The sequence below is a fragment of the Salvia splendens genome, chromosome 9, assembly GCF_004379255.2.
Source record: "Salvia splendens isolate huo1 chromosome 9, SspV2, whole genome shotgun sequence".
Taxonomy (NCBI): Eukaryota; Viridiplantae; Streptophyta; class Magnoliopsida; order Lamiales; family Lamiaceae; genus Salvia; species Salvia splendens.
Genome location: NC_056040.1, coordinates 25,295,641 through 25,321,613, shown reverse-complemented (window position 1 = coordinate 25,321,613; position 25,973 = coordinate 25,295,641). Strand labels below are relative to the sequence as shown.

The 25,973-nt window shown below is 35.2% G+C and overlaps 2 protein-coding genes across 4 annotated transcripts; one reads left to right on the top strand and one right to left on the bottom strand.

The window, feature by feature from the left end:
* The first annotated feature begins 13,228 nt into the window (after nt 1-13,228).
* LOC121748931 (calmodulin binding protein PICBP-like) lies at nt 13,229-16,901 on the top strand. Of its 3 annotated transcripts, none has more exons than XM_042143514.1 (3): nt 13,229-13,365; nt 13,506-13,590; nt 13,749-16,901. In XM_042143514.1, exons 2-3 carry the CDS (start codon nt 13,516-13,518, stop codon nt 16,650-16,652), a joined length of 2,979 nt encoding a protein of 992 aa, XP_041999448.1. In that variant the 5' UTR covers nt 13,229-13,365; nt 13,506-13,515; the 3' UTR covers nt 16,653-16,901. The 3 variants fall into 3 exon arrangements, with proteins under 3 accessions (XP_041999448.1, XP_041999447.1, XP_041999446.1); XM_042143513.1 differs by having other exon boundaries at nt 13,503-13,590; XM_042143512.1 differs by having other exon boundaries at nt 13,448-13,590.
* Nucleotides 16,902-25,471: 8,570 nt separating this feature from the next.
* On the bottom strand, nt 25,472-25,973 carry LOC121747849 (zinc finger BED domain-containing protein RICESLEEPER 1-like). The gene is made up of 2 exons (XM_042141985.1): nt 25,677-25,973; nt 25,472-25,588 (listed from the first exon to the last, which is right to left on the bottom strand). Exons 1-2 carry the CDS (start codon nt 25,971-25,973, stop codon nt 25,472-25,474), a joined length of 414 nt encoding a protein of 137 aa, XP_041997919.1.

The following is a 25,973-nucleotide window of genomic DNA, read 5'->3' as shown; positions in this document are numbered from 1 at the left end:
TTAATAGCTACATTTAATCTGAAATTTAATTGACAGAAATCAAATAATCTGAAATTCAATTGACAGAATCTGGGAAAAAAAATAATTGAGAGAATCTGCCAATCTGGAAAAAAATTCATTGATAGATGTTGTGTTATTTCTTCAAACACTTACGGCTTACACGAATTAAACAAGACTGGGTAAAATCATGTAACTGAATAATAGACAAAAAAAATCATACTCAACTGTATAAGAATAAAATTATTACTACTATTTGTTTCTATTTGCATTTAAAAATTATTAGAGCAAACCAAATACTCAACTGTATAAGAATAAATGTTGAATTATTAGAGCAAACCAAATACGGTACTCCATTTAGATAAAGTCGGAGAAATAACATAGAGGGAGTAGAATAATCCAAATACAGAGTACCAATATTATTAATACATACACAAAGCAAAGCAAAGCAAAGCAGAGATATGCTCTACACACACAAACACACACAAACACACACATTCTTTTTTATTCCATACAGAGTACCTCAGGGATGGAAGGGCCGACAGGAGCTGTGGAGAGTGGAGACGACGGTGTGAATGGCCAACAGGAGCTGGCGAAACAAATCCTTAGAGCATCCCCATGCCTCAAAACAAATCCTTAGAGCATCCCCATCCGTGCTCTGGCCAATGAGCACGGATGTGGGTCCGGACCCACTTTTATTACTTTTTTACTCCCTGCTCTTAGGCAAGAGCACAACATCCACATTCGTGCTCTACAAGCTCAAGGGTCCGACCATTCTATTATTCAATTTAAATAAAAATATTTCCACAAAATAAAAATGCATTAAAAATACCCGTAATAATATTAAAAATTACAAAAAAATTAAAAATTACATAATTAAAATTCTAAAAATTAAAAATTACATAATTAAAATCCTAAAAATTAAATATTACATAATTAAACACCTAAAAAATAAAAATTACATAATTAAACTCCTAAAAAATAAAAATTACATAATTAAAGGTTAAAATATCCCCGTGGAAGACTATTCATCCGGCTCTACCCCCAATGTTCTTTCGAGACCCCGTATCATTGCAACATGCGATCGAAGTTGCTCGGGGGTCATATTTGACCTATCGGCCAAATTGAGTTGGGCCAAAACCCCCCACAATGAGTTGGTGGGGGGTTGAGGTGCCACAAAGGGAGCGGGATCGGGAGTGGGGGCGGATGGAGTCGCGGCGCGACGGTGGTTGGCCGTCGACTTCTTCCTTTCTTGCGGCCGGCGTTGGGAACTACCCGGGCCGGCGTCGGGGTTACCCAAGTTAGCTCCGGCGAACTGGGTGAACACCTAATCGGAGCCGGCGTCGGATAGGGATGGAGCCCCTTCACAACAAAAGACTTGTACAAAACAAATAAATCAGACGTAGGATCTATTTGACAGATTATGGGATTAATCAATTCACATGTTAACACAGAATTGCATGCTAGAACGCGAATAATTCATGCTCATACAATATAAATCCTAAACATGAATTCTACGGTTTAGAGTTACCGATTTGATTCTCTAAAGAATCATAGATTGCTCGCGCCTTCTCCACGATGATCTTCAATACTAGACCACGGATCTTCTGACTGGTGTCCCGAACTGTATCTCGACATCAGGGTGGGCTGATCTTATCGAAACACTAGGACTCGAATAACGAAGACAGAACTTCTCACGGAGGAGAGCTAAAAATTTCGATCTCCTCTTCTAATTAGAGAGGGACAATTTTCATTATGAAAATTAAATGTGTTTTCTGTCTCCTTTATTCTCCTGTTTATATTAAGTTCATATTGGGCACAGTCAGGGATCTATGGAAGGTTTTGGATATGGCCTCCCCCCAATTAGCTTTTTAATAATTAAATTGAACCACAATTTAATACTACAAGTTTATATTGGAATATTACGAGCAGCCACTACAGACGTAATACTGAACTCCCCATCCAAATCCGAAATTATAAGTATTCCTGGTTTCCATTTTGTTTATTATTTATTTCCCGCGCTTAAGATATAAATGTCCATTAATTAATTAAAGTCTGCTATGAACTTAATTAATTAACATCTTATTAATTCCAAGAGTGAACTTAGCAAGAAACACTTATTTATTATTCATAGAGTAATAAAACTCCATATGGCCAGTTTTCGAATAATAAAACCTTGTTCAAGCTCCCCTTGAGGACATTATCAAACGAGACTCACCTCGCGCACGATTCAACATAATAGCAATCCTAGCACCGCTAGATAATGATCACCACTACCTAATATACCCGGATCGTTGGGTGACGAAAAACCCGCACCTTTGGTAAGTCAAAGTAGTAGATACTCAATATCGTATGCTCAATGCTAACGTACATTGATTAAGAAATAGATATTTATCAAGACCTCGTCTTTCAGTAGATAGCATAAAGACACGTCTTGCTGTTAGATCCATTCAGTGCTATACCACACCAACGTCATCTTATTTCAATAAGGCTTAGAAATAATCGGACTAACATTGCAACCTTTCACGATAGGTAGCCAAAGCCTATCTAGGTTGTGAAATTCTTCTTTTTCTTTCGCAAAGCATTGCATAAAACCGACTGTAGTTACCTTAAAGTGGACGACGCCCACAACCAGTCTACTAAGCAAAAGACTTAGTCTTCGTTTATTTCTTATGCATTTAAATGTTTATAAAACATCTTATAAACGCACAAGCAAACACAATGTAATAATATACTGATTCTATTCGTGCGAAATGCTCGAATAATACTGAATCGGGTCAAAAGTGAATTGTAGAGTTTTTCCGTACACAAGCAAGATTCTATTCGTGCGAACTCGCTCGAAACATGCTTTTCAGTATACTAAACCTAACAATCTCCCACTTATACTCAAAACATGCTTTCGAGTATACCCACTGCCAAAAACTCTCCTACTTATACACAAAGCAGGCCTTGGAGCTAGATATATCGAACTATCATTCATTTCACACCATGTTTGAAACATGTTGCCACAAAGGCAATTTCTGTGAAAAATCTGTTTGGTTGTTCTCTGATAATATCTTTTGCACCACTATGTCTTTGCTGTGTACTTGATCTTTAATTAATTTTATCTCTCTATGTGATTGCTTAGCTTATGATCTCGTGTTTCTCTTGAGTTAGCCTTTGCTAGAGTAAAAATACTCACAGGCATACTCAAACTTACGATCAAAGCTACTAGGAGTATACTCCTAAGGTAAACACATATGATGAGGATGACTTACTCGATCACTGATTAGTCATAAGATTTAGTCAGTGTAACCCCAAGGACATTACATGAATGACTGGTAAACTAGAATATAGCGATTAGTGTTTCTCAAGTACTATGGTATATTCATTACCTCAATCAAAATCCTTTGCCACGGTTAATATGATATACACTTGTTATGCATGAGCACAACTAATATCAAACTTAGTACACATCATAGTATACATGAGACACTTATCTCCGAAACTAGTCTCATAATTCTTGTTCTCACTAAGCGTCAAACGACACTTGACTAGAGACAAGACAATTCCATCTTGAAAGGTAAAAACCTTTGCATGGAAATTCTAATGCTAAAATGTTCCAAGCTATGTGTAGATATAGGATTCCTAAGAGAATCTCAACATTTTTTCTAGCAATCTGAAAGACTTTAGATGCTTAGAATGTAATTAGTTTCTCTATAATCCTTTATCTTAAACTGGGTAGACAACCAGTTTCCTACGCTAGATGCCAATCTTAGTTGTTTACAACTTTTGTAGATTTCATCATCGTAGAGTACCAATAATACCATATTTAATGCACTTTCAACTTCCTTGTGCTTACAACACATTTAAGGGCACATGTCAAATTCAAAAGAGTTGACAATCTCGCTAAAACACATACTCTGATTTAGATGCATGCCTAAGACCACAAAGGTCTTCATAAGCTTCCAATCATGTGTTTCTTACCCTTTATTACATACCTATTAGGATGTTCCATGTAGATGATTTCCTCAAGACTTCTATTAATAGAAAGTTGTCTTGACAATCATAATATATACATTCTAATTATGTAAGTGCTGATAGACAGTAGGATCGAACAAATCTTGACACAGCGACAACGAGAAGATGATATTTCTCTTTGGGCATAGCCCATTGTCATTGTCTAGCCATTTGAGATCCACATTTACACTTGCAAATGTACTAGCTCCCACTGACTGACACAACCTGTAGGTAGTATTGCAAGTCTTGTAAAACATGTTGTCTATCTAAGATTGTAGTTTGGAATCTATCACCTTTTCAAGGACGAATATCCAAATGAACCAATTCCACATTGTAGTTAAAGGGATTATGTTCAAGTTAGTCTAAGACTGATTCTTACGACACTCTTAGACCCATGAACTTGTTATGTTCCTTAGGAACGCTCCCACTACGACATGGTTCTTACAATCTTATGTTCTGAATTTGATTTTATTAGTGCAAAATTTCTAATGGTATGAGTCCTTGGTAACGTGGAAAATTCGATCTCTCTGTCCTGAGAGTTATCACGCTGTTAGACTTTTAGTTCCTTTCTTGATCTTCATACAAGAATTATATCTTTGAAGATTACAGAACTTATAATCTTACATCATTTGGGACAACCTTAAAACATACCTCAGTACTAAACTCCAATTACTTAGATACCTTTCCAACATGCGTTGGAACAACATTACACCTTGAGATATGCTAGACTAGAGTCGCTCTAGTCCACAACTCGTGTTTTGTAGAAGGTACTGATGATGGTAGTTTCTTTAAGGTGTATCTCGTTATATCTAACGCTTATCCCATCAATGATAAGATTTTCATGAGTACAACTCATCACTTGATCAAACTTGTCTTAGAAAGACTTCGATTCCTTCTTACATAACTATCCCATTCTTTGAAATAATGCTTGGATTCGTTAATGGAGATTAGACTCCCATTACTGATCATAACGCTTTGCTCGTCTCCTTATTGGTGTAAACCATTGAGACTTGCTAGTCTTTCTACGTTGCACTTCTATAAGTATTATGAATCAAATGATTCTAACTCATAGTGCATCGAATATACATTATCGACTTTCAAGCTATTTAACAAATGGTTAAAATCTTGATAGTCTAGATCAGTTTGAACAATAACTAAGTATTTTCTTGGCCTTAAGACTAAGAGCCATAAATACTTTATCATTCATTGTTTAAGAAGTTGATGTGTTGTTTAATACTCAATCTTGTTGCATCTATATTGTTTCAATACTATGATACCTTAAACATCAACCATAAAACAATAATTGAGCATTAACAGCTCCCACTGCAACAAAAAGCTAACTGGATCAAGATCTCTTACTTAGAAGTTGCATTGTCATGTAAGCCATTGTCCTTCTTTAAAAGAGGTCAATCCAACTTACAAAACATCTTCACTCGCTTTAAACAAATTTTGATGACAATTCAGGCTCTCTCATTTCCATATCTAGTCTTTTGTTCAAATGAACTAGGACTTAGGAAAAATGTAGCCTATACGAATTCATCATCTGTCATGTTAATTTCCTCTAACAGTAATATAACGACTAATATTCTGAAGGTTTTCTACTTTTCGGTTAAACCTTCTTTTAGTCATTTCTTATTACTCCAGGCGATGACTTGAGTCAGAAACTATTTGAGTGATCAAAAGATTCCTCAAAATATTCTGTCCCTTTAGGATATTCCAATCGAATCATCTTGACAGATTCTATTGATATCCATCTTTCATTGTCACTAACCAAGACTTGTCGTGCTACTTAATAGAAAATAGCTTGACCTTATTCCTTAAAGAACTTGTCAAGTACATGCAAAAAGCATTCTCGAACAATCTTCGTGGAATTATGTCGAGGAAATGGAGGACATGAATCATTGAGTATAAACTCCAAGTTTTAGCGATGAGAATCTTATCCATTTTAATTTCCAGTCTACATAATTTTGGCATTCGAGTTCATTTCTTTAAGGATAACAGACAAAATATGAATGACATAATGAAGATTTGGCAAATAAACTTATTATCACATACTTATGCTCAATACATAATCGCAAATAACGATAAAATAATTATGTATCTTGCAACTGTAAAATTAAAATTTTGTACCCTCCAGAGGAAGTCAATACGCATTAAAATCTTACAATTTTACTGGTCACAACACCGACGAATAGTCCAGAGACCATAGAGTGGCATGGCCGCCTAATGTTGCCTAAGCAAGACCACCGAATTTAGCATTACAGAGTCTCATTTCTACAACACACTCTCATAACAATGCTCATGTGCTGCTAACAAGATCAAGCTATCTCATAAATTCTGTGTGAACTTCTGAATCTCGCAGTTTCTTAGGATTATTGTCCCCACAGAGCAGGTGGCGATAATATTGGAAACCATATTCTAGTTCATACTATTTATTTTCTAGAAATCCGCCCTCATGAACTCACTATTTCTAAGGATTATTGTCCCCACAGAGCATGTGGCGATAATATTAGAAAAAAGCTTCATAAATTGCAGACCAATTGATGGAGACCATATACAACGCACTTGTTGTAATTATCGCTTAGATATTTTATATGGTTTTTGCATAATTATCACATAAGCAGATAAAGCAGATAATCCACTTACAAAGATAAACACCAAATAAACAGATAAATCCATTTAATGCATGACATTTAAACACACTGGATAATTAATGATAATTATTTAATCTAGTCAAGGGAGAATCAATTAAATAATTATGTTTTATCTTGGATAATTATTATCCTTAATCATTTAGGATTTATCAAGATAGTGTTAACCATCTAAATCCATTTAGGATCATTCTAGATTTTATTTCGATAAAATCAAATCCTTCAATTCAAGATAACGTTATCTAGGATTATCATTATTTAAATCGTTCTAGGATATTACTAGATAGAAACGATTCCATCATAATCCATACGATAAACAAAATCCAATCAACCAAGATTTATACAAATCTTAATTCTATTTAGAATAGACATCTAGAATATATCAGACATTACTTAGGATAAATTAATTTATCTAAATCTAATTAAATAAGGATTTTCTTATATATTGTCTTTATCCTAATCTATCTAGGATATAAATCCAAAAGATAAGGATAACTTGGATTAATATTTATTCTAATCCATCTAGGATTTGTGTTAATAGAATTAAATCTATTCAAATCCATAGGATAAAATAAATTAATATAAATATTAATCCTAATCCATCTAGGATTTATTCTTGGAGTAAATCCATAAAAATCCAAAGAATTAGATAATATTATATTATAATTATTCATATTTATCTAAGATTTATCTATGAATAAATCCACATAAATAATATTATAAAATATTATATTATCACTATCCAAATCCATCTAGAATTTATCTATGAATAAATTCATATAAATTCATAGGATAAGAATAAAATAATATTATCATTATCTAAATCCAACTAGGATTTGTCTAGGAATAAATCCATATAAATCCATAGAATATAGATAAAAAATTAGATTATTATTTTCCAAATGTAACTAGAATTCTTCTAGGAATAAAAATCCATATAAATCCATTAAATAAGGAAAGAATCTAATTAATCCATGATTTGATACAAAATAAAATCTTATATAATATATAAAATTCACAAAAGATATATTCAAATCTTATTCTCATATTTATCTTGAATTATTTTCAAAATTGAATCTAAGGAAAAACCCTAATCAATTTTTAAAAATCGAAGTCACGGAACGAGGCGATGCGACGTCGCGGGGGTCCTACCCGCGCGAGCGTCGCGCATAGGACGAAACCCTAATATGGCTCGGCTGGACTCCCACTGAATCCACGGCCACCGCTACCCCGTCTCCGTCGCTGCCGCTGCGTCGTCGTCACCGCTGTGACGTCGCTTACGCAGCCGCTGCTGCCCCAACACGAAGCCGCTGCTGCGTTATCACCGTTGCTGCCAGCGCCCCGTCGAGACAACCCAGCCCTCAAGCTTGGGTAGGCTGAACTCCGGTCGCCGCCGCTGTCAGAAACGGACTGTCGCTGCTGTCCGTGCCGTTTCTGCTGCTGCCCGGAACTCCGCAGCCGTTGCGCTCCACCAGGTGAGCAGTCTCGACCAGCACACAAGCCCAGTCGCTGCTCCCTTTCAGTCTCACGCAGCCGTCACTGCGGGTACATCGTCATCGCTGCTGCGACGTCGCTACCGCACCCGCCGACGCTGCTGTGACAGTGTAGCTCGTCTCAGCGCCTGCTGTCTGACGCCTCCGGCAGCCAAGAACTGCCGTCGCTGCTGTATCAACGCGGTATCACAGCGAATTTCTTGAATTGCCGACTTGGAATGTAAATTCACGTAAGGCAATGATTATTTATGTAATTATTATATGCAAGAATAATGATTACATGTTAGGAGAAAACACGTATACATTGATTTTCTCCAAAAAGTGCAGCGCTATGATTACATATACTAAACATGCATATATCGATTAATATTTTCGTGTAATCATATTTGGACAATCCATGCACAAACGAATAAAAACATGCATTCAAGCAAATCACCTAACATCAAATTAATCCACATAATCAGAAGCAAAAATTGGCTCTGATACCAATTGTTGGGATTTTGGAGCCCCTTCGCAGCGAAAGACTTGTACAAAACAAATAAATCAGACATAAGATCTATTTGACATATTATGAGATTAATCAATTCACATGTTAACACAGAATTGCATGCTAGAACGCGAATAATTCATGCTCATAGAATATAAATCCTAAAACATGAATTCTACGGTTTAGAGTTACCGATTTGATTCTCCAAAGAATCGTCGATTGCTCGCGCCTTCTCCACGATGATCTTCAATACTAGACCACGGATCTTCTGACTGGTGTCCCGAACTGTATCTCGACATCAGGGTGGGCTGATCTTATCGAAACACTAGGACTCGAATAACGAAGACAGAACTTCTCACGGAGGAGAGCTAAAAATTTCGATCTCCTCTTCTAATTAGAGAGGGACAATTTTCATTATGAAAATTAAATGTGTTTTCTGTCTCCTTTATTCTCCTGTTTATATTAAGTTCATATTGGGCACAGTCAGGGATCTATGGAAGGTTTTGGATATGGGCTCCCCTCAATTAGCTTTTTACTAATTAAATTGAACCCACAATTTAATACAAGCTTATACTGGAATATTACGAGCAGCCACTACAGACGTAATATTGAACTCCCCATCCAAATCCGAAATTATAAGTATTTCGGGTTTCCATTTTATTTATTATTTATTTTTCGCGCTTAAGATATAAATGTCCATTAATTAATTAAAGTCTGCCATGGACTTAATTAATTAACATCTTATTAATTCCAAGAGTGGACTTAGCAAGAAACACTTATTTGTTATTCATAGAGTAATAAAACTCCAACTGGCTAGTTTCCAAATAATAAAACCTTGTTCAAGCTCCTCTTGAGGACATTATCAAACGAGACTCACCTCGCGCACGATTCAACATAATAGCAATCCTAGCACCGCTAGATAATGATCACCACTACCCAATATACCCGGATCGTTGGGTGACGAAAAACCCGCACATTTGGTAAGTCAAAGTAGTAGATACTCAATATCGTATGCTCAATGCTAACGTACATTGATTAAGAAATAGATATTTATCAAGACCTCGTCTTTCAGTAGATAACATAAAGACACGTCTTGCTATTAGATCCATTCAGTGCTATACCACACCAACGTCATTTTATTTCAATAAGACTTAGAAATAATCGGACTGACATTGCAACCTTTCACGATAGGTAGCCAAAGCCTATCTAGGTTGTGAAATTCTTCTTTTTCCTTTGCAAAGCATTGCATAGAACCGACTGTAGTTACCTTAAAGTGGACGACGCCCACAACCAGTCTACTAAGCAAAAGACTTAGGCTTCGTTTACTTCTTATGCATTTAAATGTTTATAAAACATCTTATAAACGCACAAGCAAACACAATGTAATAATATACTGATTCTATTCGTGCGAAATGCTCGAATAATACTGAATCGGGTCAAAAGTGAATTGTAGAGTTTTTCCGTACACAAGCAAGATTCTACTCGTGCGAACTCGCTCGAAACATGCTTTTCAGTATACTAAACCTAACACGCACCTCCTGCCAAACATTGAGGTACTTGAACGGTTTGTAGTGTTGGGATTGGTAGGTCGCCAACGCGGCACTGATGATGTCGACCTCGCTTAGGCAGCTCCCCGCCGATCGCTCTTCCTGGAGGTAATACCCCTGGAACTTTTGGATTTCTTCGTTTGCTCTGTATATGGCATTGCACTCCATATTCTCGTTGCGCTCGATTGTTCCAGTCGGCCGGTTTTCATTGTACCGGCGACAGATGCGCTACCAAAAATGATCCTCGGATTGGTTCGTGCCAATCTCCGGATCTTCGGAGATAGACAAAAACGCTTTTAATAATTGCTCTATCTCCCCCGGAGTGTACGGGGTGCGGACACCACGAGTAGGAAGAGTAGGAGTTTGAGTGCCGCCGCTCCCTCCCTCTCTAGGTACGGGTGGTTCGGGTGCCCACTCGTATTGCCCATCGAGGGCATCTTGGTCGTCGACCGGGTAAGGCCGGTAGCCAACCGGAGCTTGCGAACTTTGGGTTTGAGGAGGGGCCGAAAATTCCGTTTCCGGACTAGGAAATGGTTGTGAACCAAACCATTCGTGGTTCCAACCGTGTGAGTCGGATGGGTGATCGCCGGAGCCAGACTTTTTTTGTTAAGAGTGAAAGAAAGACTCAGAATTGTAAGAATGGAAATGAGAGAATTTAGATGAGAATTGTGTAGTGTGGTGTGAAATTTTTTGTGTGGAAGTGGGGGTATTTAAAGATGAAAATGTGTATTTTTGGGGAAAAAATTGAAAAAGAAATTAAAAGTGGAGAGAAAACGGATATAATTTTTTGGGAAGTGGGAAAATATTTTTTTTATTTTTAATCGGATTTTTTAATTAAAATCCGATTTAAAAAAAAATAAATTCCGACGGATTTGCCGTTGGCCAATCAGGATCCGCCACGTCAGCTGCTTGCTGGCACGGATGTGCTCTTAGCTAAGGGCAGCGCCGCGCCACCGGCAAGAGCGCAGCGGCGAGCAGCGTTCCGCCGCGCCGCTGGCACGGACGGACGGACGCCGTCGTTCTATCGCTGCGGATGCTCTTAAGTCCTTGTACTTCGATTGTTTATTTCAATAGGTCCTTATACAATTTTTTCGTTTTTAGTAAGTCCTTTTACTTTTATATTCGATATATTCCAATCCTTATTTGACGGAACCGTTAACTTTTTCGTTATAAAATAACACATCATATGTTAATTATTTAAATATATTACACCTAACATCCTAGTTGGAAAATATGAACATAACATAAATATAAAAGAAAAAGATAAAAACAAAAACAAAAAAAAAACTAAAGAACTCCAAATCGTTAAAAGAAATTTGTTGTTTGATTAAATATAAATTAATATTCGAACTTCAAATAATCAAACAATCAAACAACAAATTTCTTTTAACAATTTAGAATTCTTTAGTTTTTTTTTCATTTTTATCCTTTTCTTTTTCTTTCATATTTATGTTATGTTCATATTTTCCAACTAGGATGTTAGGTGGAATATATTTAAATAATTAACATATGATGTGTTATTTTATAACGGAAAAGTAAACGGTTCCGTTAAATAAGGATTGAAATATATCGAATATAAAAGTACATGGACTTATTAAAATGAAAAAATTATATAAGGACATATTGGAATAAACAATTAAAGTATAATGACTTAAGAATAGAATGTGTTTTGTCAATCATAATCCCTTTATATGGAATGTAAATGCACCCAATTCATAAAGATTATTATATTTGTACATGCTATTAAAATGTCATACATAGAACATCAATAGATTGAGTTAGCAAAATTGATATGACTAACTACACCTAAAATTAAATCAGAGCTATAAAAATAAAGTTAAGAAAATTGAGATGAAACAATTTATATAAATACGCAAATAACATACATGATTATATTGAAGGTAAACTTCAGTTTACAGTTAATACAAAAAACATATATATCCAACAAAAATAAGTTCAGTTTAATATACGAGCACTTGGTCCGATAATGATAATGTTTAATCTAATTATATTAATTATTCATTCAAAAAATAATTATATTATGTTATAATAATATTATAAAAGTTAATATCTAAAGTAGTTACTTTCATAACTAAAAATTTATACATCAAAATATATAGGCAGAGATTAGTTGGATTACTGTTATTAGTTGTTGATTTACTCATCTATTGGTCGAAATTGTTTAAATTGATTAGGGATTTTGGTTGAGATTATCTCCATCACCTTATTTCCATTTGGAAAGAAAAACAAATGAAAAACGCAAGAAAATGAAAGAGAGAGATAAAAGTGCAAATTCAAGAAAACTAAAATCCCAAAGAAACTACCCAAATGAATTGTTTAATAGGAGTATCATTTCATGTCATGTATGATCTAAATAACTTATTTAGTGCATAGTTAACGGGAGGTTTAAACTCCTAGATAAAATGTAACAAAATGACAAAAATGTCCAAAATTAACATCAAATACTAGTATGTACCCTCTATATCCAGTATCCCTAAATGAGAACTTAATTGTCCCAAAATTATTTTTGTTGTTCATCCTCCCTAGAGTAATAATATATACACGAAAATAGTCTCATTTTGTCATTTGAGATGTCCATAAAAAATAATCCCATATTAAAAATGAAAATTTTTCTTTCAAATTTTATCCACTTTTTCTTCTTTCACTACTTTTCCTCCTCTCTCTCTCACTTTTCTCTTTTATTCTCCTACTTTAACTACTTTTTCATCTCTCTTTTTTATTTTATCAATTTCTCATTAGAACCCGTGATGTACACGGAGGCGGAAAATTTTTTGGACAGAGTACTTCACATGTCATTTTAATTCAGTTTTCATCTCACCTAAATATATGTATACAAGGTACTACTATAGTCTATAGGTAAATGCAACACACTAGATAAAGTAAAATTAATTAAATGGGGAAATGTAATGAAGTCAACTAAAAGATATAGGCTAAGTCAACAGTCAACACATAAATTTGTTCAAGTCAAAACGCAAATTGTATAAATAAAAGAAAATAGTAAAACTATTAAAAAACTTGTTTAACAAACAAGATCCAAACTTAGAATTTATATTCGCAGTCATCATCTGCTGCCATTTCTTGTTGAAATCAACTTCTTCTGTGTAACAAATCTTTTCCCCCAAAATCAAGAAATTTTCAGTGTTCACACCTGAAACTTTCTCTTGAATTCGGTAAGTTGTGTTGGTTTTTACCAGTATGAAGATTTAAGTAATGGTTTTAATGGCAATTGGTTTCTGATGACTTTGATTGCAGTTGCGTTATTGCAGCTACCAGTGTTGAAATCCATTTTTTTATCCGAGTTTTGCAGCAGATAGATTTCGATGGATTCCGCTGATTCATCGCCAAATTTTACGAAGGCCAGAAGCAGATTTGATCCAAACAAAGAAAATTCTCCGGTTAGTTTTAATTTAATTCATAATGTTTACTTTTTTTTTCGTATGTGTGAGGGAGAAAAGCTAGAATGAAGGCAAGTTCTAAGTTTGGAAATGTTATTGATAGCAAATTCTGTGTGCTGAAATGTTTATCTAAGTTTGGAAATATGTGTGATGAGCAGGGGGGAAGTGAATCTGATGAAATCATGTCTGTTAGTTCTTCCAATTGTGGATCTTCAGTTACCCAACCTCATTCTCAAAAACATTCCAATAATGGAATCAACAACAAAATCCCCAAAAATTATGCACCTGTTAGATCATTCAGGAGAAGGCCAAAGCCAAGATTTATCCAATCTCCTCTCCCATTGTCTGATGATGAGGCGTCGCCTCATTATCTCAAGGCGACGACCTCTTCTCAGGGAAAGAAATCGCGCTCGTCTGAATCTACCCTTGATGGGAGTGATAGTAAGAACACTTCACATTCCTCATTCCTTTCAAGAAAATCCAGCTTTAGAAATGTGAGGGTTTTGATCAAGAGGGCTAGTTTCAAGCCCAAGAGGTCTTTGTTGAGAAATGTTGGTGTTGACAGAGCTACGTATTCTTCCACTCTCAAGGATTCCAAGTTTCCTGCCCCCGCGGAGGTTCAACTTCATCACTGTGGGGAACAAGAATCTGAAAAGAGTTCGGCAGTGAAGGTTTGTCGGTACCATCATTGCTCATTGCATGGAGGTTGCCTCACAAGTGGTGAACCGGCCCCTCCGTTGAAGCGTTTCTTGTACATGAGGAAGCAGTCATTGAGGAAGCAGAGGAGCATGGTGCCTAAGGCTGAGACCACGCGTGGAGTGAAGCTCCCTAGTGATAGAACGAAGAATATCCACAAAAGTGTAATAGCTCGTGAAGTAGAACCTTTGGATCAAGGGCGATTCAGTAAGAGCATAGCTGATTCTGGTGTTGTAAAGGGAAACAATCCTAATGAGGAAACTGAGCTATTTGGGAATGGATATAGCGATGTTCAAGAGGCGTATCTAGTTGAACTCGCCTTTGGTGAGATGTCGTTCCCCGAGAGAAGCTACCAGGATAGTCTGGAAATAGCAAGGAAGTATTCTTCTGAGGGGCAAGGTCTTGGAGGGGCATCTTTGAGGTGCTCGTGTCACAACAGAGAGGATTTCATGGCCACTTCTAAAAGGCTCGAGGCTACTGCAACGAGCATTGAATGGAAAAACGACAAAGACGCATCTGCTGTAGTTCTAGACACCTACATTGATAATGTTGCAATAAGCTGCAAAGATGGTCCAGACACTCCAGTCGTATTCGATGAAAAAACTAAGAAGAGAAATGCGTTCTTAACAGCTTCTTCGGGTAGCAATTCTTCTGAGGAAGATGCAAAGTCTACTACTGAATCTTCACCAGCTAAAGAGAACCAGATAGCTGATGATGCTACACATCTTGGAGATTCTGAGATGACTACCCCTACTCACAACAAGGGTGGGCTTCAGTTCAGCAAGCCGAGGCATATGAGCATGTGGAATCTGATACACCAACATATGTCATCAAATGTCTCTGTTGAATCCACAGATAAGGACAGTGCAGATGTAGGGGCAGTAGCTAGTGACTCGGAGGCTCAAGAGGTTGAAATCCGGAAGATGTTTGCTGTCAAGCTTGTTCGAGAAGCAATTGAGAAGATCCTCCTTCCGGAGGTTCAAGACCAAGCATCTGATGATCAGTCGGTCACGAGTGAAACCACTCCACGACCGGAGCTCGTGGAGAAAGATAAAAGTAGAGCATTAATCCAAGAAAATGATATGGAATCTGCGAAGGGAAATGTGTCATCTGATCTGAAAGAGGCGATCGCGGTGGCTGGTGATGTTCAGGTTGTGAGAAAATCCGAGAAGAAAGCTCCAAAGCATTGGACCAATCTCAAGAAGTGGATACTGCTTCAGAAATTCATCAGAGAGCTGGAGAAAGTGAGGAGATTCAACCCCAAGAAGCCGCGGCATCTGCCATTGAATCCGGATCCTGAGGCAGAGAAGGTCAGCCTCCGACCTCAGACGGTGGAGGAGAGGAAGAGCGCAGAGGAGTGGATGCTTGACCACGCACTTCGCCAGGCAGTGAGCCAGCTTGCCCCAACTCAGAAGAAAAAAGTGGCATTGCTTGTAAAAGCATTTGAGACTGTAGTTCCACCTCAAGAAGAAGACTCTCAGGCTCAATGTCGTATTCCAAGGCTCAGAAGCGTCTCAATATTCGACTCTGCAATTACCGGTCTGAGAAGAGCCAGTCCCTCTGGCGGTGATCTCTTGTCAAGTGATGAGAATGAGAAGCTCGAAGATCTTGTTCACAAAGAAAATGACGAGAATATTTTAAAATCACAGAGCTTGAATCTTGATACCGATGATGGTGATAGAATGCCAGTGCAGGTGATGTCGGACGAAACAAAGACAAAGACAGACGCCGTACAAGGCCCTCAACAGGATGCAATATCTGATAGGATAAAGCATATCAAAATGTGGCATATGATATATCAGCATGTGGTATCAGACATTGCTGAAAAAGTTGGAGGCCATCTTCTCGATGGAGGCGAGGACGAACAGGAAGAGGACCTCGCTACATCAAGCAATCTGAGAGGAGGCCTAACCAAATCTGATGCTCTCAAACTCGTGAAACAAGCAGTTGATGAGATCCTCGTCCCAGAGGCACAAGACGAGGCCTCCGACACTCGATCAGTCTCGAGTGACTTTGTTGAAGATGAGGCTGGTGGGGATGAGGAATTGAGAGTAGAATCAAAGTCCGAGGTACCGATATCAAGAAACTGGAGCAAGTTGAAGAAGCTCCTACTCTTGAAGAGATCCATCAAAGCACTGAGAGGTTTCAAACCACGGGCTCATCAGGTGCTGCCTCAGACAGGTGACCCCGAGCCAGAGAAGGTGGACTTGAGGCAGCAGATGATGGACGAGAGGAAGAAGGCGGAGCAGTGGATGCTGGACTACGCGGTTCAGCATATTGTAACGACACTGACTCCGGCTCGCAAGAGACGGGTGGCTATGCTTGTCGAAGCGTTTGAAGCAGTTGTTCCGTTGCCAGAGGCATGAATATGAAGGTGAATGAATGAATGGTTGTTTGCTTGTGGAATGAAGGTGAATGAATGAATAAAATTTTGAGTTGGTAACTTATCGGTATTATATGTTGTGTGTCACCCCATAATTTTGCTTATGAGATTTGTAGAGGTCTTTCCTTGTTTTCATTCTTTGTGGTGTTGATTATATTGTAAGTAAATCTTTGTGCTTGTATTTGTATATGTATCAGGTTTGATATATGCTGAATCTTTGGTTTGATGTAAATTCTTATACTAGTTTGGAAGCAGTTTTTCCTAAGTTACTTTTTTCTACTTTGTTGTAGAAATAACTTTTATTTTTGGGTTATTGTAAAGTGAATGCTTTAGTTTATAAGGGTCTATAAAGGTTAAAATAATACTCCCTCCATTAATAAAAAAAAATAGCCTGTACGGCATGAGTTTTAATAACCTCACTGGCTACATTGATGAACATCGGCAGGGGATGTCTTTTTAAGAAGGTTTGAGCTTTTGAGGCTACCGTTTATCAAGAAGAAATTCCATGGACATAAACAACTACTTTACATTTGGCCAAGTCTGGTATATTCTATACTGTTTCATATTTCACTAGTATAATTTGTGGACTAGATTCACCAATCGATATAGTCCTTTAGTTCGGGATATTTTCTTTTATAGGGTATGATATAAGTTTTCAGTCAATTAATATATGCTCCATTGGAATCTTAGCTAATCAATACCACCATAATTTTATTCATAGACTCATAGTATTACTTTCTTTAGTCTAAAATCCACATTGCCTTTCACATTCTAGTTTTTAGATGGTTTCCACACAATATTATGTATTTTTTTATACAAATTGCCCAAACAATTATGAATTTTAGTTAAATTCTAGCCCGTTTCTCAATCTTGAAAATCAAACCTTAAAAATTATACTAAAATTTAACATTTCTTTTAGTTTTCCCACATTTTAGTTAAACTGTATCCAAAAATTCAAAGAGGAAAACACCATTCACGAAATTTATCATCTTATCCGTCACACTTAGCAAATAACTCAATCAGATTAATTTGAACACATGTGTGACAAATCAACATATTACAAATAACAAATAGGAATATTTTGTTATGAGAAAATTGATAAAAATGTTAAAATTTATAGTTTTCGTCACTGATTTTCAAATTTGCAGCACTTATCAGAATTTGACCTTAAGGCCATGTTTGGTTGCCAGGATTCTGTCTCGGAAAGTAATCTGATTCCTTAAATTTTAAATTCATGTGTTTGTTTCTATTTTTAATCAAACTGGGAAAGTAATTAGAATCCCAAGAACAAGGAAAGTTAGTACAACTTTTCAGGATTCTGAATCCTAACTTTTTTTAGGTATTCTTACATATTTAATTATTATTTTTATTATTACTACAATGTTTTAAAATAATTTTAAATTACAAATCATACTTAATTTCAGAATAATAAATAACTATAATTAAAATGATCATAATTATAACTTTGTATTATAATATTTATATATAATTTTTAATATCATAATAATAATTAATAACTTATTAAATAATTAAAATATAATTATATAATCTAAATTATATTATAATAAATACTAAATATTATTTTATAAATTAATAATTAATAAAATCGTAGTGAAATTCTAAATTATAAAATTTATTTAAATTATAATATCCTTAAATATTATAATAGTAATAATAATAATAATAATAATTATTATTATTATTATAATCATTTATGATTATAATACTCCATGTAACTATAATTATACTTGTATTATTATATATTGTGATGGATGATTCATATTTAAACTATCCATCATAATAATAAATATATAATAATATAATTGTCATCATTTGTAATTAATAATTTATTAAAAAAAATTATTATTCTTTTTATAAATAAAATAATAATAAGTCTATCTTTAGTTTGGTGTTTAAATGAAATACAAAATTTAAAATCTTGGTATTCTCCGAACACAGGAAAGTAAAGTTATTAGGAATCATATTCTAGAGATTCATTTTCCTAGGAATCATATTCATTGTCAACTTTACTTTCCTGTCAACCAAACATGGCATAAGTCTTATTTTTTGAACAATTTACTGTATTTTTTTAATCAATGATTAAGGCTTTGAACTTGGATTAGAAAATAAACCATCATCTTGAAATAGAAGATTCCATATAATTGCGCATACAAAAGGTTCAATTTTTAAATACGCAATAAATTCCCATTTTCAACTTTAATTTTTTTTATAATATTATTGATAACTAAAAATTAAAATAGCCGTCCACGCTTTAATTAAGATTTATGACTAATAATGCATAGTATTTCAAGTCACATATTGGACTTTTCTTTTTCTTTCTTTGATTAAAAATCATTGTTAATGGTCCAAATCATAGTTTAGAGTTTGTATAATATTTAGAGTTTACATTTTATCAGTATCCATAACTATACGATACCAGCACTAAAATCAAGTCGTGTGAAGTGTCATCATCATGATACCAGTGTTCATGCTCGAATCAATTGAATAGTAAATACAAACAGCCAGTCAACTCAATTATTACAGTGAAATTGATTGATTTAGTTCTTGTGAACTAAAAGTAGCATGAAGCCATGAACCATGAAATACAATTATTCGGTTTTTTGTTCACTGATATAAATAATATATCTCCAAGGGAGAAGGGGCGCTCTCAAAAATTCTTTCATAAAATTTAGAAATTTATCGAAGTTCAATGTAAAATATTGTATAAAAGTCCCTAAAGTTGCGTTTGGCCGTTTGGTACACGGAATTAGAGGTGTGGAATTAGAATTGAAGCCTTCAATTCCAAATCCAGTGTTTGGTAATATAAAAAAACCTTGGATTTGGAATTAAATTCCAATTCCAAATCCTCCAATTCCACAATTTGAATTCCAAATAAAAAATAGTGGAATTCCAAATATTCACACACGCACACATCACACACTACACATACTTCACACACTACACATGTTTCACACACTACACATATTTCACACATTTCACACACTACACACATTTCACATATTTCACACATTTCACACACTACACACATTTCACACACTACACACATTTCACATATTTCACACACTACACACATTTCACACACTACACACACTTCACACACTACACACACACTACGCACATTTCACACACTACACACACACTACGCACATTTCACACATTTCACAAACCACACACACTTCACACACTACACACATTTCACACACTACACATACTTCACACACTACACACATTTCACACACTACACATAGTTCAAATGTGTGGTGTGTGAAATGTGTGAACTGTGTTTAGTGTGTGTAGTGTATGAAGTGTGTGAAGTGTGTGTAATGTGCGGTGCATGAACTGTGTTTAGTGTGTGAAATGCGTGAAATGTGTGTAGTGTATGAAAGTGTGTAGTGTGTTAAGTGTGTGTAGTGTGTTAAGTGTGTGTAGCGAGTGAAGTGTGTGTAGTGTGTGAAATGTGTGAAGTGTGTGAAATATGTGTAGTGTGTGAAATGTGTGAAGTGTGTAGTGTGTGAAATGTGTGTAGTGTGTGAAATATGTGAAATGTGTGTAGTGTGTGAAGTGTGTGTAGTGTGTGAAATATGTGAAATGTGTGTAGTATGTGCACTGTGTGTATATTTACCAAACACAGGATTTGGAATTGAATTTCCTTCCAATTCAATTCCATAGAATTCCAATTCCGTGTACCAAACGGAGCCTAAAGGTTTTCTAAATCACCAAAAAATATACATTATAATCAAATTTAGAAACCACAGTACCTATCCAATTTTTTTTTCTGCGTCCGCTTCTTTACATCTTCTTCGTCACATTATTGTTTTTCTCAATTTCTGCTACATGCCACAACTCCCACAACTCTATACCTCACCAACACATTCCTTTGACCATACCTCTCACGTTAATTTGTAATATTTATTATTTTAACTTCAAATAATTATAAAATTGAAATAAATGAACCATATATATAGTGAAATTACTCCATAAAAACATTCAAAATTACATATCCTAGAAATTTAACGCCCTAAAAATAGAAACTACTTCCGCGACCTTATGCACGTGTGGAGTGCGACGATCATGTTGTTGTGCATCTCACGGGCCATTTTTGACATTGACAACGCATCCTCATTCATTAGTTGGCTCGGCTATTTTGACCTGCATAACGATTCATCCAAACTGTACCTCTTCAGCCCATCCCTAGTCTCTGTCTTGTAGGCCTTGCCACTCTCCCGACTTGGGTTCGCTTTAATCCCATTAACCTCATAGTCATCAGTATTCACCATCCACAATTGGAAATGATTATTGTTTGACCCGGTCAATGGATAAGGGGATACAACATTTGTGTTGACTTCCCAGTCCACCAGATTATAAGGTTTCAGCCCCTGTAATGAACAAAATTGTCCATCTTTTCTAGCTAGAAACTATCGTTCAGATCTCTCTCTTCGGAATGAAATGAAAGTTAATATTGAATAAATTGAAAGTGAAATGTGGTTGTATTTAAAATTTCAAATTCGGGAAAAAAATAAATAGATGTGCGGCGCCTGCAACCGGTAGTGAGTAGCTCCCGCCCTGCCACCAACCTTGGCCTCCACCCCGCCACTGCCCCTCAACGGACGCTGCCACCCAACAAGCCGCAGAGGACCACGTTCGTTGCGGATGATCTAAGTGTACACTGATGTGTTACAAATTAATGTATGGTCGAATTTTTTCCAGCAAATACAATCCATTCTAAAGATAAAAAAACAACTGCAATATTTTATAGCAATAAACTATTAGATGTAGTTTAATTAGCGTGAAAAATATGAATGTGATAAATATTTGCGAGTAATAATACAATGATCGGACTCATCTTAAAAAAAACACATTTTTACTTTTTAATTAAGTGAGACAGACAAGCAACATATAAAATTAAAATCTAACCACGTGAAAATTGCATCACATATGAGATTAGGTTTATTTAGCATGCTAATAATCAGTCTACACGATGATTATAATTACAGTAAGAAAAGTCAAATTTAACATGGTAGAATATTCCAAGCACATAACAATATTTAAACTTAATGAGGAGAGAGATTAAATCATGGACTCTCTGAGTTTGTTCTATAAAACCATGAGAGGTTATACCACTTATTCAAAAAAAAAGAGGCCATAATTTTCTCTTATCAATTTCTCTCTCCAACTATCTGATGGCTGGTCTACAATACAACTTCTTCCCAACAGATTTGTTGTACCCTCTCAAGCCACCAGCGGCAGCCGCCACCACCACCGCCACCGGAGGCGCCGACGGCACCATCCGGCAAGTTTCTATGGCGAAGCCATGGAATTCCGAGAAATTGGAGGATTTGAAGAATAAGAGTAAAGGCAAGATTGCGAAAGTAGTTTCTTCTTCATTAGTTGCCTTTTCTCCGATCAATACTCATAAGCAAACGTGAATTTTACGACTGCTTTTGTTATAGTCAATAATATAGACTTGATATATATATATATATATGTCAATCTTAACATTAATAGAGAGGCCTAAGGAATTTACAAAGGCTTCTCAATCGACTTAAATGGTGTTATGGATCAGCTTGCTCATAGTCTTGATTAATTTGTATTTTGATTAAACGAAACACAGCAATTTAATTCTCACCCGATTTGATGAAAAATTAATCAAATTCAACTTATGTGTAGTGTAACAATAAAATACCAATTCAAAAGACGGAATTTATTTTCTTTAGAGAGAACGAACTTGTTTTACATTCTCTTTTTCTGTCAATTAGGGGAATTGGAATATATATCAATACATCAAAAAAATAAGTTTAATTAAACTAAAGTAATTAGCACGAGTTTGATACTATTCGAGATACCTAACAGTCGTATGTTGACGGTGAGTTGGATAATTTAGGGTTAGGTAAATTAGGATCCTCTTTAAATGCAATTAATTGGTCTGACTCATAGTACTCAATTTCTTCCCATCATATTAATATGCCTATTTAAATTGCTAACTAATTGAGCTTAATTTTTATTTGGTTGTAAAAATCAAAGTGAATCATTACACAAAGCAGCGTTGATTAGTGTACAAATCAGAATGAATCAGTGTACACATCAATTTGATATTAGTAAATAATATGGATCGTTATTAGGGCTGGGGAAAAATATCGAAAAAATGATATATCGCTCGTATCGTATTGAAAAATATCGAAAAATTATCGAATTTCCGATATATCGTAATTTTCGATATGATACGATACCGTATCATAAGTTTTCGATACGATAACGATATGAATTTCATTATATCGCGATATATCGTTTTATATCGAATATACGATATATATCGTATATTTTCGATATAGTTTTATATCGAATATACGATATATATCATATATATCTAAACATATTGAAATTCAATACATATTAAAATTTAAAATTATAAATATATATAAATCTATTTAATTGTACTTGGGTGTGTTGTATTTTGATTATGGAGGTAAGAACACTATTAATTTTATTGTGTTGAAGTTTTATTAATTTTCGATATATAGGTATTCGATACGATATCGATATTTCGATATATCGTACCGAAATTCAATATATCGATATATCGAATTTCGGTACGATATATCGAAATATCGATACGATATATCGAAATATCGATACGATATTGATATTATCCATATCGAAAGTTCGATATATCGAAACTTTCGATATGATAACGATATGAAATTCTTTCATATCGATATTTTCGATACGATATACGATACAACGTTTTCGATACGATATCTCGTATCGACCCACCCCTAATCGTTATACACATCAACGTGAATCAGGTTACAAATCAGCATGAATCAATTTACAAATTAGCGTGCAATAATGCACTGATTCTAGCTAAATTGCAAAAGCGAATCTTAGCCATTTGCAAGATTTTGAATTTGTGTGGCCTAGATTTTAAACGCTGTCACGATATTAGGCGTGGATTGAGGGTAATACGACCCTACATCCCTATGTACTTATCTTGTCACATTAAAAATGAAACATTATTTTTTTTATTGGCGTCCCACTAAAAACGACATATTTCCTAATGGAAACAACATCAATTAACTCTACTTTTCCCTTTATTACTTTATTCTATGATCTACTTAACTTACAAACAACATTAAATAAAATCTCACACTGAATAACAAATGTTTCATATTTAGTGAGATGCGACTAAATAAGGTTTTTGATGACTACGATTACAATTATAATAATTAAAAAAAATATTCTCTTCATCTCAACTTAGTTGGGTCATGTTCCTTTTTAAGATGTCTCAAAATAGTTGAATCATTTCCATTTAAGTAGAAACCAAAACATCTAATCACTATTAATACTTTATTTTCTCTTATATTTTATTTTACCTTCACTTATTCTATTTAACACAATTTTTAATCTTTGTATTAAAAAAAACCCCAACTACTCCATCTGTCCACGAATAGGAGTCTCGTTTTCCCATTTTGGTCCGTCCATGAATAGGGGTCCCGGTTCATAATTACTATAAATGGTAAAGATGTCCCACATTCCACTAACTCACTCCACTCACATATCATTTAAAACTAATATATTCAAGTAGGACCTATAAACCACTAATTTTCTTCCATCTACTCTTCTTAACATATCTTAAAATCCTTGCCGGATAAGAATGAAACTCCTATATCCAGACGGAAAGAGTAAAAACTAGGAGATAGAAATAAAAAATGATCTTATTCATTTAGAGGGAAGACAGAGACAAAATATAATTTGAATTCGAAATCATAATCATTATTCATTCAAATTGTTTTTTAAGGATTTTAGATATCATCACAAACTTCAATTTAAAATGCTTATTAAATATTTTTATGATGAATATATAAAATAACATTCAATTATTTGACAGTAACAAACAATTTTATTTATTTCGAGAAACAGACATGCGATTTGAGCAGAATAACTTAAATTATACTCTAGCGATAATCTTGCATTTATATGTGAATCGTGTCATCATGTGATATAAATACGTTAGAGCATCCGCAAAGGCGGATTTTCCGGCAGACGTTCGACCGGCGTGCCGGATGTGCGCCATTAGGCGTGGGAGGGACGGATGCGGACGTCCGCTGCTGACACCGCAGATCCGCGGCTTTCCGGCGACGTCCGCCTAGGGGTGGCAAATCGTGCGTGTCGGGTCGTTATCGTGTCGACACGATAAAGACACGAACACGATAACAACAAACACGAACACGACCCGTTAAGAAAACCTCAAACACGAACACGACCCGCTACCCTCAGACACGAACACGACACAAACACGACACAAACCCATTAACGACACGAACCACTTTGGGTCAACACGACATGATAAAAACACGACCTGATAACAGTTAAACCTATTAAAAACATCAAAAAAACATCCAATTGCTTATTATAAAATCTGATCCAAACATAAAAACAACAATAATTTCTTAGTAACAAAATCTAACAAAATTCAACAAAAAATACTTCATTCTTTCTTCCAAATTCTTGGTCAATGCAGCACGCAGCAAACAACAAAATCCATCAAGATCTTCCCATCTGCAAACACATAATTTAAGGAAGTAACAATTAAATTGATGTATTGTATATTGTACAAATTAAGCAAGTATGAAGTCTAACCTATAAAGCTTTCACGAAGTAGCAAAAGTGGTGGATGTAGAGGCTGTTGAACTTCCAGTTTGAGCTTCGTCATCGACATTTAAAAAGTCTTCGACTAAGTCATTTGTTGGTATTTCATTGTGGATACTTGAATTGAGTTTCTTTTCAATAATTAAGAATATCAAGATTGGATTTGACATCTAATCTTTTTTCCTCCATGTACAGCTCCAACTGTGATTGTTGTTGGCTCAATCCAAACTCAACATCCAAAGAGTTAAACTCTTGCAATTAAGATGCAAATAAAATAAAAATGAATATATCATAAAATCTAATAAAATTCATAAAACTTTATATGAATTTAATAACTTACCTCCACCATTGCCAATGAGTCTGCATTTGTGAAGTCACAATTCACATTGTTACCTGTAGCACTTCCACTTCTAGCTTGATTACTGTTATCCACGTAAGAATTGGAATATTCATCAAATAAGGCAAACAACTTCCCTTTCACTAGTTCAAACTGAGGGGAATCAGGTCCATATAACTTCTTATAAAAGAAATCCACAAACTGAAGATTGTAACGTGGATCAAACACTACAGCAATAGTCAAGATCATGCTGAAATCCGACCAATATTTCTCAAATTTTGGTAGCATCTTTTCTGTCAT

Coding starts and splice junctions, on each gene's coding strand:
- LOC121748931 (XM_042143514.1), top strand. CDS start 13,516: ATGGATTCCGCTGATTCATCGCCAAATTTTACGAAGGCCAGAAGCAGA. Junction 13,591..13,748: donor CAAACAAAGAAAATTCTCCG/GTTAGTTTTAAT, acceptor TGTGATGAGCAG/GGGGGAAGTGAATCTGATGA.
- LOC121747849 (XM_042141985.1), bottom strand. CDS start 25,973: ATGACAGAAAAGATGCTACCAAAATTTGAGAAATATTGGTCGGATTTC. Junction 25,589..25,676: donor ACTCATTGGCAATGGTGGAG/GTAAGTTATTAA, acceptor TCTTAATTGCAA/GAGTTTAACTCTTTGGATGT.